At 41.8% G+C, this 13,869-nt stretch overlaps 1 protein-coding gene across 3 annotated transcripts in view; it reads right to left on the minus strand.

The window, feature by feature from the left end:
- The window catches only part of LOC132591727 (collagen alpha-1(XXIII) chain-like), a 207,894-nt gene that overhangs the window by 98,739 nt on the left and 95,286 nt on the right, over nt 1-13,869 (minus strand). Inside the window, exon 3 of one of the 3 annotated variants that reach the window (XM_088661970.1) lies at nt 11,815-11,983. The exons of the other annotated variants lie outside the window; for them this stretch is intronic. Within the exon in view, the coding sequence (XP_088518096.1) occupies nt 11,958-11,983 (26 nt within the window). The 3' untranslated portion in view covers nt 11,815-11,957. Of the gene's footprint in view, nt 1-11,814; nt 11,984-13,869 lie in introns of those variants that run through there. 3 annotated transcript variants of the gene reach the window in all.

Below are 13,869 nucleotides of genomic sequence, written 5' to 3' on the forward strand. Positions count from 1 at the left end.
CTTCTGGTAATGTTACAGAATTACAACAACAGTGTCAAATTGACTTTGGCTGCAATCACAATCTCACTTTCCTAGGAATATGCCCCACTAAATTCAATAGGACTTACTTCTGAGTATACATGGTTACGACTGCAGCCTTAGGGCTATAACCAATGAAACTGCCCTATTCATGAAAGTTTCTCCTCTTCTCCCCCTGCATGCCCCAAATCTGTCAGCGGAATAAATCTGGGGTGGAGGTAATGGGGTGGGGTGGGGGTGGGGAGTTGCAGAAGCAGAAGTCCTTTTGGGAATGGAATGACTCTGTCAGAAACCACCCATACAGTACAACCCTGAGAAGCAAGTTCTATGGAATTCAATAAGACATACTCCTAGGTATAAGTGCGTTAGGAGACTGCAAACTAGCATATTTTTTGACTAATATCCATAAAAAGGTAAAAAGTTAGAAGTCACACTAAAAGCTTGCTGAATTTTGTGCATGCACAACCAGAGTTTTATCTCTGTCTACAGAAAGACAAGTTAACAATGTTTTTGGTGGCAATAGTTCACATGAATTTAAGAAGCTTGTTTTAAAAATCTTGCCCCAGCATAAAGCAAATTTTTCCATCTTTAGCATGGTGAATGCTGCGAACAAACACAAAAATGTATAAACAGGGAGTGGAGCTTATGTCCTTGGATAACCTCCCCAAGACCTTTTAAATAGCCAAAGGAATTGGGGCACACATGCAATGGAGAAAGTCATCTTTATCCGTTTCAAGCTCTTGCAAGTTACTATAAAGTGCAATTGCTAATATTTAATAATTGTGTTAATAACATCCTTGCAGCAACCAATTGATGTGGCTTAGCATGCTCTTACAAAAATGAGCCCTTTTTGACAATACAGTTACTTGGTACAGAAACCATATGAAGACAATATACAAGCATTGTGGCATTGTGAAACAAGCACCTGTTTATCATTTAGCATCACATGACACTGAATATGAAAGAAACAAAGCAAGTCATGGATGAATTTAAGAAAATGACTTGGTGATCAACCTAAAGCAATAACACTCTCCACATTCTGAAGCCTATAAATACTTCCTGAGCCCCTCAGGCAGGAATTTTGCTCACTCAGCCACAATCTCTCCCTGGGCATTTTCATGGATTTGATGCCCTCAAACTACCCTTGCTTCATCCCTTCTCTATATGATTGGCCCCAGGACATATATGCCCCTGCACAATACTGTATCCTCTTCTCACCGGCACTCTCTCTGCAAAAGACTCTTTCTAAAAACACTGCTATCCAAACCCCATTTCTCCTTGCACATGCCTAGGCCTTTTGCTCTAGCCTCGATGTCCTTTTCAACATTTCCACCTGTTATTATGGATATGGCACCAGAGTTTCTCACAAAATATTTTGTTTCTCTTACAGTGGGGGGGGAATTATTTTTTAATTACTGAGATATACCACCTTTTCTTGCAAGGAGCTCAAGATATTAAACATGGTTTCCCCCCTTCCCATTTTATCCTCACAACAACACTCTGAACTGAGGCAGATTGGGCTGAGAGACAGACAATGACTGGCCCAAGGTCATCCAATGAGCTTCATGGCTGAGTGGGGGTAATTGTCATGATTCCAATACTGCTCTTGGTGACTCAAAATGCTTTTGTAGTCAAGACTATTCTGGCCAACTGAGGGTTGGTTTAAACATGCATGACTGCAATTTAGGGGTTAGACAATGTGTGAATTAATTGCCATAAACCAAACCCACAGGTTGGACCATAAAGAAGGCTGATCGCCAAAGAATTGATGCTTTTGAATTATGGTGCTGGAGGAGACTCTTGAGAGTCCCATGGATTGCAAGAAGATCAAATCTATCCATTCTTAAGGAAATCAGCCCTGAGTGCTCACTGGAAGGACAGATCGTGAAGCTGAGGCTCCAATACTTTGGCCACCTCATGAGAAGAGAAGAATCCTTGGAAAAGACCCTGATGTTGAGAAAGATTGAGGGCACAAGGAGAAGGGGATGACAGAGGACGAGATGGTTGGACAGTGTTCTCGAAGCTACGAACATAAGTTTGACCAAACTGCGGGAGGCAGTGCAAGACAGGAGTGCCTAGCGTGCTATGGTCCATGGGGTCACGAAGAGTCGGACACGACTAAACGACTAAACAACAACAACAAACCCACAGGCAAAGTGTTTTCATTCCCATATCTCACCTCAAATGCATTAATGAAGACCGTTCCAACGCTTAGCCATCGATATTGAGAGTTGAGTAATCATACCTCTTTTCAGAAGTTCTATAATCATGCTAAGCAAGCATGCAATGGCAAGGGGGATTAAGCATGCTAGCTTTGCCTCCCTGCCCTGGGTCACCATTCTGATTGCCCTTCACAAAATGAAGAGCATTCTTCTGAAATGAGGAGGCTCCTGTACCCTGATATTTCTAGAATGTGTGGGAGCTGAATCCTAGGGGTGGATGAGCCTGGAGGAATGCAGTTTACCTTGCAGTACAGTCGAGCGGTTGCACTAAACAAAAACCAGAAACCTGGATTAAATTCCATACAGACCTAGCTACTGGACAAGGCAGAGAAAAACAAAAAATGGTAGGCTTAGCCATCAGCTCAGGTTCAGTGTAGGTTTCAGTTTTAGGTTATAAAGGGAAGCATATCAGCTGAAAGTGATTTTTTTTTGGGGGGGGTACATCAGTCCAAGTTAAAAGTGTCAGATTTCAGAGCAGCTAAAAACTAGTTTGCTCTGTTTTAAAACACACAACCCTAATCAGTGTCAGCTTTCAGTTCAGTTTTTTAAAAGTTAAAAACTAATCTGTTTTAATTGTGTAAATCAAGCTTAAGACTAGAGGGTAGCACTTAGTGTCCTCAATGTCCACTCCCCTGAATTAATCCCAAATTCTCACCTAACATCTTTCTTAATTACCACTCATTGTCCACTTCTCTGACAAAAATCTCCTTACCCAGGAGGCTAAATGGACAACCTATATGTAAGTGGGAATTGCCATGGAAGTCTAACACAGTCATATTTGGCTTCAAGGGTGGAAACATCTAAAACGGGGAGGTGCGGGAGATTGGTAAAAAGAAATTGAAAGGGAAAGTGAAGATCAGATCTTTCCAGAATGTGCATTGGTTATTTAAAACCATAATAATATAAGCTCAGCTGGAATGTATACTAGAGATAAGGGAAGATACCACCTCGGCCATGAGGACAGCAAAGTGGTTAACAAGTAGAGACAAGGAAACTGCTAACAGTTTCTAACAAGGTATCTCTGTAACTTTGAAATGTAAGATTTACTTCTGGATTTCCAACCCACACCCCCGGCCACTAGAAGCATGACAGAATTAATTTTATTGTACAGTTGTAAGCTTTATGAGCCTGTATCAAATTAAACATCAGGGGAAACAAGTCAGTCCACTTCTAACAAGTTATGCCAACATCTGAGGCAAAGTGAGTTTTTGGCCATTCCAGTCTGGTGGGTAGACAATTGTTTCCTGTTTTCAGAATGTTCATTCCATGGTGGTAGACTTGCCCGTAGAACTTATTGTGGTTCATATTGTATGCATCATACCAAATACTATGATACTGTGAACTGATGTCAGACATTACATTGTTGCAGTTGCATTATTCCCTTGTTTTCTGTTATTCATTAAATATGCTGGGAACATGATTTAAATGGTTGATTTCTGTTGCACAGCATGCACTAGTTTAAATACTGAACGAGAGGGAGATTAAGGATGAGGGCAAGTCAAAGGGGAATGAAAAACAATAGAAGCTATAGATGAGAATAGAAAACATGAGGTGCGTGAAAGTTACCAGAATTGTCAGGGGGAAAGAGACTGCCATTAAAATGCCCATCAATCTCCTCACACAGTCGCAGTAAGGAATCACAACAGCAGACAGATGGTGGGCTAACTCTAGGGGACAGTCCTTGATGCTGACATTGGCACTCTTGATGTCAGTACATAGTGCTTTGGAAAAAGAGGTATGTGGAAGGGAAACTATGAACAATGCAAAAATAAAATAAAATAACATTATGGTTGTTTAGAAAGCTTCAGCTACAAAACACCATCAATTTATACCTGTGCCAAATATGCCTATTCCTATTGGATTGCTAAACGGAACTGTACCCATATATTACTTTGGTGCTTGGTCCATGCTGCTCACTTTTGAATTTTCTGAAGATCTTTTCTGAAGGAAGCATCACAGTGAGAAACCTTTCTCACAAAAACTCCTCTTCCCCATTCTTTTAGATTGTCACAACTTTTAGGGCAAAGGGGACAATGGAGTGGATCCTTAAAGAAGGAGCAGGGGATGGGCACCCTGCTTCAACCCATGAGGGGTCCACTTAAGGAATCTTGGTATGGGCAACTCCTGTCCAGAAGCCCAGCTCAGGGGCTGATGGGCCATGGTATCCACTGCCAGTTACTAGGGGAAGCTCACCATACAGAGGTCCATGCTGTGGTGGGCAGCCATATTGGTCAAGCCCAGCTATCAAATGACAGGCAGGCTGGTTGACTGCATGGATTCATGTCCAATGTCCATGCCAAACCTATTGTAGTGTAACCAATAAAGTTGTGGCCCTATTTTATCCAAATCAGAATGTGTTTGTTCTTGATTATTCCTGCCTCAGCATTTCCTGTGGCTATACTGTGCATGGGTCCACAAACAAAGTCATCAAAAAGGACAAGATTTCGCCTTGCTGACTTCCAGAACAATTCTTTTTTTAAACAATTCTTTTAAAAAACAATTCTTTTTTAAAATTTAACTTGCTGCTATCTCCAGATTTATTTACTTAATAGTGATAGATCTAGCGGTGGCATGATCTTTCCTACTTAAGAAATACCAGCAATTCAACACATCTCTTCAACCCAAAAGAAAAGAATTAAGTGGATTCAACATATGGCCCTTTCAAGAAGGAATTTAGTTCCATTTAGCAAATAGGTGTGTAGAAGAAAACAAGGGGATGAACTCTCTTTATCTTTCAACTGCCACTGCCATTTTATGTACAGGTACTATTACAGCAAGATGCCAACAAATATTTTAGCAAAACAAACACCTTAAACCAGACCAGGAGAATTTCAACTTTCTTTTACAGTTGTTTCCTTACACATTTCAATGAAAAGGCATTGATCTACATCAGTGTTTCCCAAACTGTGTGTTGTACCACACTAATGTGCTTGAGAAAAGTGCTTTTGTGTTGTGAGAAATCAATTATTTCATTCATTAGTGCCCCCTGCCAAAAATCCTCACTGCCAGACAAATGGTGTTGGTAGTTTCACAGTGTCCACCTCTGATTGTTGGTATGATTGATCCCTAATCACAACCAGTGCAGAGAAGCACAATGATTTGCACTCAGGATAGAGTGAACATACATGGTTTAGAACTGGAGCATATGATGGACCACCTACTTCCACATATGATGAGATCATCTTCCCCCTGGGTACTTCCATCCTCTGGGTTATGGTGGGTGGCAACTGTGGTGAGGACCTTCTTGGTTTTGGAATGCTCTCCTGCAAAGAGGCTTGCTTGGCAGTCACTCTGTCATTAGGGTGTGGGGTGGGGTGCCTGGTGAAAACTTTTTTTTGCTTTAACAAGTGCTTTAAATAAGAATTCTAAATTCCTGATTAGTCCACGCTGCTTTTATCCGCTGTTTGTACTTGTGGTTTTCACTTGTATTTTGTGGATTGTATGGTTCGTATTTCTTTGTTTTTAATCTGTTTATAAGCCACCCTGGAAAATATTATTTTTGAAGGGTGGGGCATAAGTTCATTAAATAAATTAAACTCTGAGCCTGAGGCATTTTTCTGGGCATGGATCTTACCAATCAGGAGCAATGCCCAGAGCACTGACGCAGTGCAGAGATAGAGAGTGCAGCTTCCCCTAAGGGTTGGTAACGCTCTGCACCTTGGAGCACCAGGCTTCCCCCTACGCTTCCCTCAAAGTGAGTCAAGGAATGTAGGATCAAACAATCCAGAGAATGCTCCAAAAGATATCCCCTTGAAGAAGTCACAGGGAGCTGGGGAGCAATCACAGACATGCAAAACAGCGCAGAATACTAGAGCTATTTTTACAACGCAGCTGAAAATGAATGGCAACTATTGCTGTTTTACTGTTTGTTCTTATGAAATTTACAGCATACTTTGGGGTACACTTTTTGTTGTTGTTAAAACATGGGATACAGTCCTTTCTTTTTTTAATGAAGCAATTTCCCCTTTCAGTAAAGTGCCTTGCTCAGCTTTTCATTTTAGCACATATACGGGCATCACCTTGAGAATTTATAGAAAGGAGACTCAAAAGCTGTGTTATAGATCAATATAAAAGGTTAAATCCTAAGCATATTTATCTCCACTGCTGTTAATGGTACTTACTTCTGAGTAGATGTGGTATGGGTAATCTCACAAGTTTCGGACATTTTTAAGTATATACTTGGAAAAAATGATCCTGCTTCTCAGATCCCCATTTATTTGCCTGAACAAATAAAGGCAGTTCAGCACAGGATATACTACAGTATAGTAGTTGCTTCCACTGGCTCTTCAGACTGCTGCTCAGAGTTGTCTGTGTGCGTGCATGTGTGGATCCTAACAGTGCTTGATCTCAAACATATTTTGGTACTCAAAATGGTTTGCAAATGCCCAGTAGGAAAGCAGACGTCCTTCCCTTCATCCCCAAGGTTTTTATTACATTCTGCTTTTAAAACACATTTCAGTTTCAAAGGCAACTCTCCATCAGCATTGTGGCTGCTGTTCAAGAAGCACGTCCAAAGCTCCCTTGGATCCATGTATAGTTATTTGGATCTTGGCACGTGAGCTTTTAAGAGTTATTAGGCAATTAGAGTGATGAATACAAACTAAACGTTTAAAGAATATATCATTTCATATATTCCAAAAAGATACCTTTGGTCTATACAGCTCCAATAAATTTGCCCATATAGTTTATTATAAAGAATGAATTAAATTTGTTGTGTTGAGTTTCACTGCAATAGATGGATATATCTGAACAATGTTTCTCACAAAAGCAAATTCTCTCTGAGTTCCACTCCACAACTGGAATCTTCAAAATAGTTTGAGGCAGTTCATATCATTTCACTTTCAAAATGATAAAAATAAGGGGGTACAATTTCAGATTGGGAAGGTTATTCTGAGACATAGCCAATGATGTGGTATAGTCAAGTGCCAAAGAGAAAGGGTTGTAGTAATAGATGAATACAATTACAATTACTGACTACAGAGACTGTGCCAATGTCTGGTTCAGTCACAACAAGAAGTAAAATTTCTAGATGGTCATTGTTGTCTAATAAAGATATGAAAAAAATAACTATTTTGACCATCTTGTACAAGTTCCTAGGACACTTGCATTCATTGGCTTTCCTTATATAACTATTGTGCATGAGACTGGCCTGGTTAAGTCCCAGGCTACCTCCCCTCAGTTTACTTCTGTGACATATTAGTTCTAGCGTGAAGTCATTTTGATTTTCTAAAAATGATCAATACACTTCTAGCCATTTAACATAATATACTGGCCATGCTTGCATCCAACACTAAACCACACTTTAAAATAAACTATGGCTTAATGTACACAAACCTTTTGCTCCTCCTCTGACAGCGCCAACTAAGGATTAGGAAGCAAGACAGAAACTGGCATGTTGTGATGTGTGAACCAGGTCTCATTGTTTGTTTCCTCCAAACAAGAGCAGACCTTGGCTTCTGCTTATATATTCTAGTTTGGAGAGAAACAAACAATAAGTCCAGGTTCCCACATATTGACAAGCCAGACTCTGGCTTGTTTCCCCCCATGCAACACAGTCAGGAGCGAGGGAGAAGCAATTTGCTTGTGCAGGTCAGTCTCATACACTTTAGATCAGGTAATAATAATAATAATAATAATAATAATAATAATAATAATAATAATAATTTATTATTTGTACCCTGCCCATCCGGCTGGGTCTCCCCAGCCACTCTGGGTGGCTTCCAGCAAAGATTAAAATACAATAAAATGTCACAGATTAAAAACTTCCCTAAACATGGGGAACAACAACTCCCATCAGCTCTAATCAGCATGGCCAATGGTCAGGGATGATGGCAGTGTTCAGCAACATATCTCAGATCAAAGTTCCCCAAATCTGCAACAAGAAACAGCATTGGAGGCAGATGTCTCCTTTAATTTATGAGGGCCAGATTCAGCTAACTAGTCCGGCTAAGCAGGACACAAGGACTTTCCCCACTCCTCCACCTGCAAGAACCCCCCCCCCCAGCTCTCTGGTGTGTGTGTGTGTGTGTGTGTGTGTGTGTGTGTGTGTGTGTGTGTAGAATCCCCAGAACAGTGCAAAGGGGAAGGAGAAGGAGGAGAGTTCTGTCTTAAAAGCTTAAAGGCAATAAAACACAGCAGTTTACTGAATTCTTCCATTTATTACTAAACTGCCCTTCCTTGCAGCAAGGACACAAGCAATTAACACAATCAAAACATCTCAAAACAATTCCAATACAGATGTAGGCTGGGAAAGATGTTTATTTTGTGTAGCCTTTTACACAGAGTACACTGTATTTTTTTATAATATTACCGTATAGTGATTGCAATGTTTTGTAAACTGCTTTGACTTTTTTTTACAATCAGGCGGTGTATAAATTTTATGAAATAAATAACCATTATTATAATGCTGTTGTTACTGTGAAATAATGCTTTGAGCTCAATATTTGTTGCTGGAAAAGAAGAATACAAATATTAATTCAAAATCAAATAAAGTAGTGAATCTGTTGAATTTGCATTTGTTGGAAGGAAAGAACCACCCACCCCTAACCTTCACCTCTGCCAGAATCCATGACTTTCTTGTTCTGAGAGAAAATAGACCCAAGATCCCAAAGGATCAAACAACAAGAGCACCAGAGTCATATACGATTCATGGTTGCCTGGTTCCTCTTCATTTCATGACTGACAAAGTAAAATAAATTAAAACCAACTGACTAGAACAAGCAAAAGAAAGAAAGAAAAAGAAATGGATGAACCTGGAGAATCAAAAGCTTATGACAACATTAGCAGGAAAGCCTGCTTCTGCATGCAAACAGCCCTCACTGTGTAAATGGCCAATTAATTTATGAGAGCCAGATGTTCTTGTATACTGGAGCTGTTTACCTTTCTGCTAGGCTCTTTGATGGACTGATAGATGTCACCATGTTACAGCAGCAGGGAAGAAGAAGAACACACACAAAAGAAAGACCAGCCCATTCTTCTCCTTTATTTTTCCCTTATTCTCTATTTGCAGTTTAAAGGATCCATAGGAAAAACAAGTACAGTATTCATAACTAAAACAAATACACACTTCCTTTCAACAAATCCCACCACAAAGTTAGGAGTGAATCATCACAGAAGAAGAAGAAGAAGAAGAAGAAGAAGAAGAAGAAGAAGAAGAAGAGGAGGAGGAGGAGGAGGAGTTTGGATTTGATACCCCGCTTTATCACTACCCTAAGGAGTCTCAAAGCAGCTAACATTCTCCTTTCCCTTCCTCCCCCACAACAGACACCCTGTGAGGTGGGTGGGGCTGAGAGACTTCAGAGAAGTGTGACTAGCCCAAGGTCACCCAGCAGCTGCATGTGGAGGAGCGGAGACGCGAACCCGGTTCACCAGATTACGAGTCTACCGCTCTTAACCACTACACCACACTGTCTCTAGTAGAACCCCACTCAAACAACAGCATTAAATACATACTTTACAACTACTGCTCTGTGCAAATAAATCTCACTCAAATAAATAGCCTAGTATTAAATATATAGGGACGCGGGTGGTGCTGTGGGTTAAACCACAGAGCCTAGGGCTTGCCAATCAGAAGGTCGGCGGTTTGAATCCCTGTGACAGGGTGAGTTCCCATGGCTCGGTTCCAGCTCCTGCCAACCTAGCAGCTCGAAAGCACGTCAAAGTGCAAGTAGATAAATAGGTACCGCTACAGCGGGAAGGTAAACAGCGTTTCTGTGCACTGCTCTGGTTCCCCAGAAGCGGCTTTGTCATGCTGGCCACATGACCCGGAAGCTGTACGCTGGCTCCCTTGGCCAATAACACGAGATGAGCGCCTCAACCACAGAGTCAGTCATGACTGGACCTAATGGACAGGGGTCCCTTTACCTTTACCTTTGCTTAGGAAATCCAAAGATACAAACATGGCACAAAAATAAGGAAAAGAACCACAATTGTGCCAAGTACTAAGAACATTAAGAGGAGCTCTGCTGGATCAGAACAAGGGTTCATTTGTCTGTCTTCTTATTTCCCACACTGGTTAGTAAGTTTCCTCTAGCAGGGTGTATGAGCAAGTGCAGAATCTTGCCTACCATGGCCATCCCTAGGCCCGAGCTGGGTGGCGCAAGGCGCCAGTGCGCCTGGCCCATAGCTGCCAAGTCTCCCATTTTCCCCGGGAAAACCCCTTTTTTACTAACCTTTTCCCGGTGGTCCCCCGTATCACTTCGTCTCCCGTTTTTCTCCATTATTTTCTCCTGCCGGCGGCCATTTTTTTTCTTTCCGATTTGCCCTTCTATGGGCACCCAAAATGGCCGCCGCCGGCTTCAAAAGTCGCTTGTACGCATGTCCGGAAGTGCATAGACGTGACATCCGGTGTTGGTGGCGGCCATTTTGGTGCCCATAGATGGGCGGAGCAACACTGGAAGTTGCGTCGGCACACTTCCTGACATGCGTACAAGCGACTTTTGAAGCTGGCGGTGGCCATTTTGGGTGCCCATAGAAGGGCAAAGCGACACCGGAAGTTACATCGATGCAACTTCCGGTGTCAAATGGCTGCCAGTCCCGGATTCTGCAGTCCGGAACTTGGAAGGTAAGGCCTGGCCATCAGGGGCGCGGAAGGGGCACCGAACGCTGGTGTCTGCCTCCGCGCGCCTCTGCTGTTGAGCGGCTTCAGGCAGCTCTCCAGAGGCGCGCGGGGAGCGCGAGCCTGGGGCCGCCTCTGCCGCGCCTCTGTCTCAGCTGCTGAGCGGCTTCAGGCCGCTCTCCAGAGGCGCGCCTGGGGCTGCCTGAACAGCTGAGAGGTGCAGCGCGGTGCCCCCAGGCTCTCACTTCCCGTGCGCCTCCGGAGCTTCGCACGGGGAGCGGGAGCCTAGGGCCGCCGCCTCAGCGCCTCTCAGTTTTTGAGCGGCTTCAGGCCGCTCTCCGGAGGCGCGCAGGGAGCGCGAGCCTGGGGCTGCCTCCTCCGCACCTCTCAGCTCCCCGCGCGCCCCTCCTGCCCGCCTCACTCACGGGGGCGCTGGAGGGATCTTGGCACCAGGGCGCCAGATATGGTTAAGATGGCCCTGTTGCCTACTATAAAAAGCTAAAATTTGCATCCATGGTTTCACCCATTTTTGCCTCTGCCTCTTGCATTTTCCTTAAGGAGTTAATATGAATTTTCTCTTCTGGTGTTCTCCATGTATATACTTTCTCAGAACACGAACTTGCTAACCTATTTTGAAGAAATTTTCAACTTAAGAAAAACATCATGGAATTATATCCAACACAGCACTAAACTGAATGCATTGAAATAATTCCGCTAGCAGGTTGTATTCTGTAAGCAGATCAACTTGCATAAAGCAGATCTTGTGCTAGAGGTTCCACAAGCGACCAGATTTTATTGTATACACTATCTATGGAAGACAGGAAAATAACATGTAGCTTTGCATTATTTTCACCAGCACAATCTTTTACACAACAGTTTTGCTGGTGGATCTGTTGCATTAGATTCCTCTGCTGCACAACATTAAGAAATAGACCACCACTTGCAATAGATTGACAGTGTTGGATACAACCCAAAATGTATAAATAATGTTCAGACATCTTCAGCTTTAACTCCAAAGCAGGCAAAGAAAGGTGCAGTACATCCCGTAATCCTTCACACAGTAGATATCAAACTAACCGCAGAGCATTCCAAGCATCCATTATGGGATGGATCATCTCACTAGGGAATCTTCTGATAGAACATTTCATCCCATGCTGTGATCAACACCATGAAGCTTCTATCAGATCTGGAGGCAGAAGTTAAAGAGGAGGGGAAAGTCTAGGCTGTCTAGGGCAAATAAAGGGTCTGTTCAAACAGTGAACAACAGGACAGAAAACCAGTATTCTAAGGGATTAGGGAAAATGCTAAGACTTGAAATAGAATTAATGGTCTATCCCAGATCTGAACAGAAAAACAAGACTCCACTCACGCTGAAGCAGTTACAAAACCAACAGGATACATTCTGTCATTTAAATAGAGTATGGCAAGTTACCACAAATATTTAACATTAATCATCCTGATGCTCATATTACTCAGTCTTAATCAGCCACATGGCCTATTTATAATTAAAATCATCCTATGACTCCTAATGTGAATAAAAAATGTCTTGCATTCTGACTGTACTTTGTTTGCCTATAGTAGCAATTTTTCAACATGGAGCAGGAAAAAACCCAAAAATGTACACATAATGAAACTCTGTTTAATTACCTTCATTCACCAAATACAGTGGTACCTCTACTTACGAATAACTCTACTTACGAATGTTTCTACTTATGAATGGAGCTCCGTCCGCCATCTTGGATGCTGTTTAGATAGGATTTTTTCTACTTACGAATTTTTATATAAGGTTGCTTCTACTTACGAATTTTTTCTCCCAATGCATTCCTATGGGATTCGACTTACACATTTTTCGACTTACGAATGTGCATTTGGAACGCATTAAATTCGTAAGTAGAGGTACCACTGTATATTAATTTGTATCAAAGTAATGTAAAAAAAAATCGAGCGAAATTTATGTTATTGTTCATCCTTAGCAAACAACTGATTTTGACAGAGGAGCAAGTATTTATAACAGACTTCCTCAAACTCGGCCCTCCAGATGTTTTGTCTACAATTCCCATCATCCCTTACCACTGGTGCTGCTAGCTAGGGATCATGGGAGTTGTAGACCAAAAACAACTGGAGGGACAAGTTTGAGGAAGCCTGATTTATACACTCTGCTGCCCCCTTTTATTTATGGAGGAGGGGAAGTGGAATATTTACTCTTGGACTGCCCACCTGAATATGAAAAAAAACCCCTATGATCTGCTTTAAGGCCTTTGCAATATGTGTGTGCGTGTGTGTGCGTGTGTGTGTATGCACAGTATATATATATATATATATATATATATATATATATATATATATATTATTATTATTAAAATTTCTATACCTCTCTATACCCGGAGGTCTCAGTCATAGCGGTCAACCCCCAGATATGAAGATAAGGAATCCTATGGGGCTGTCAACTCCCAGATATGAAAGTAAGGGCGCTGAATAAGGGAATAGCCCACAAAAAAAGAGAAAGTTGACAGCACTGCTCAGGGTAGCACCCCAATATGGAATACACCCCCTGTAGAGGGAATACACTCCCTCTAGAGTTTTAGCTACCAGATAAAAACCTCTCTCTTCTGTCTGGCTTTTTTTAATGCAAAGATATGCCTGAACTTCAGAAAACTGACATATCTTCTGTTTACTATATTGTTGATCTTAAAGGTTTTTATTTTATGTATTTATTGTTGTAACCCACACTAGGTTGCAGAGAATGGTGGAATTGTAGAGTTGGAAGGGACTCTGAGGATCATCTGGTCCAACCCCCTGAAATTCAGGAATATGCAGCTGTCCCATACAGGGATTGAACCTGCATCCTTGAAGTTATCAGCACCACACTCTACTCTACTCAACTGAGCTATCCAATAAGTAATGTACAATGCACTAAGTTACTGCTTGATTAAAAAATGTCATTTCAAAATAAGTCTTTTAAATTGTCATTTTAAAGCCCTGAAGATAAAATAAAATAAACATCTGCTTTATCAAGTTTCTGACGCAAGAGCTTTGCAGCCTTTAACAAGAGGCAAAGTCCTAATAATGTTT

Source organism: Zootoca vivipara, chromosome 2 (assembly GCF_965207765.1).
Source record: "Zootoca vivipara chromosome 2, rZooViv2.hap1.1, whole genome shotgun sequence".
In the NCBI taxonomy this organism is placed as follows: domain Eukaryota; kingdom Metazoa; phylum Chordata; class Lepidosauria; order Squamata; family Lacertidae; genus Zootoca; species Zootoca vivipara.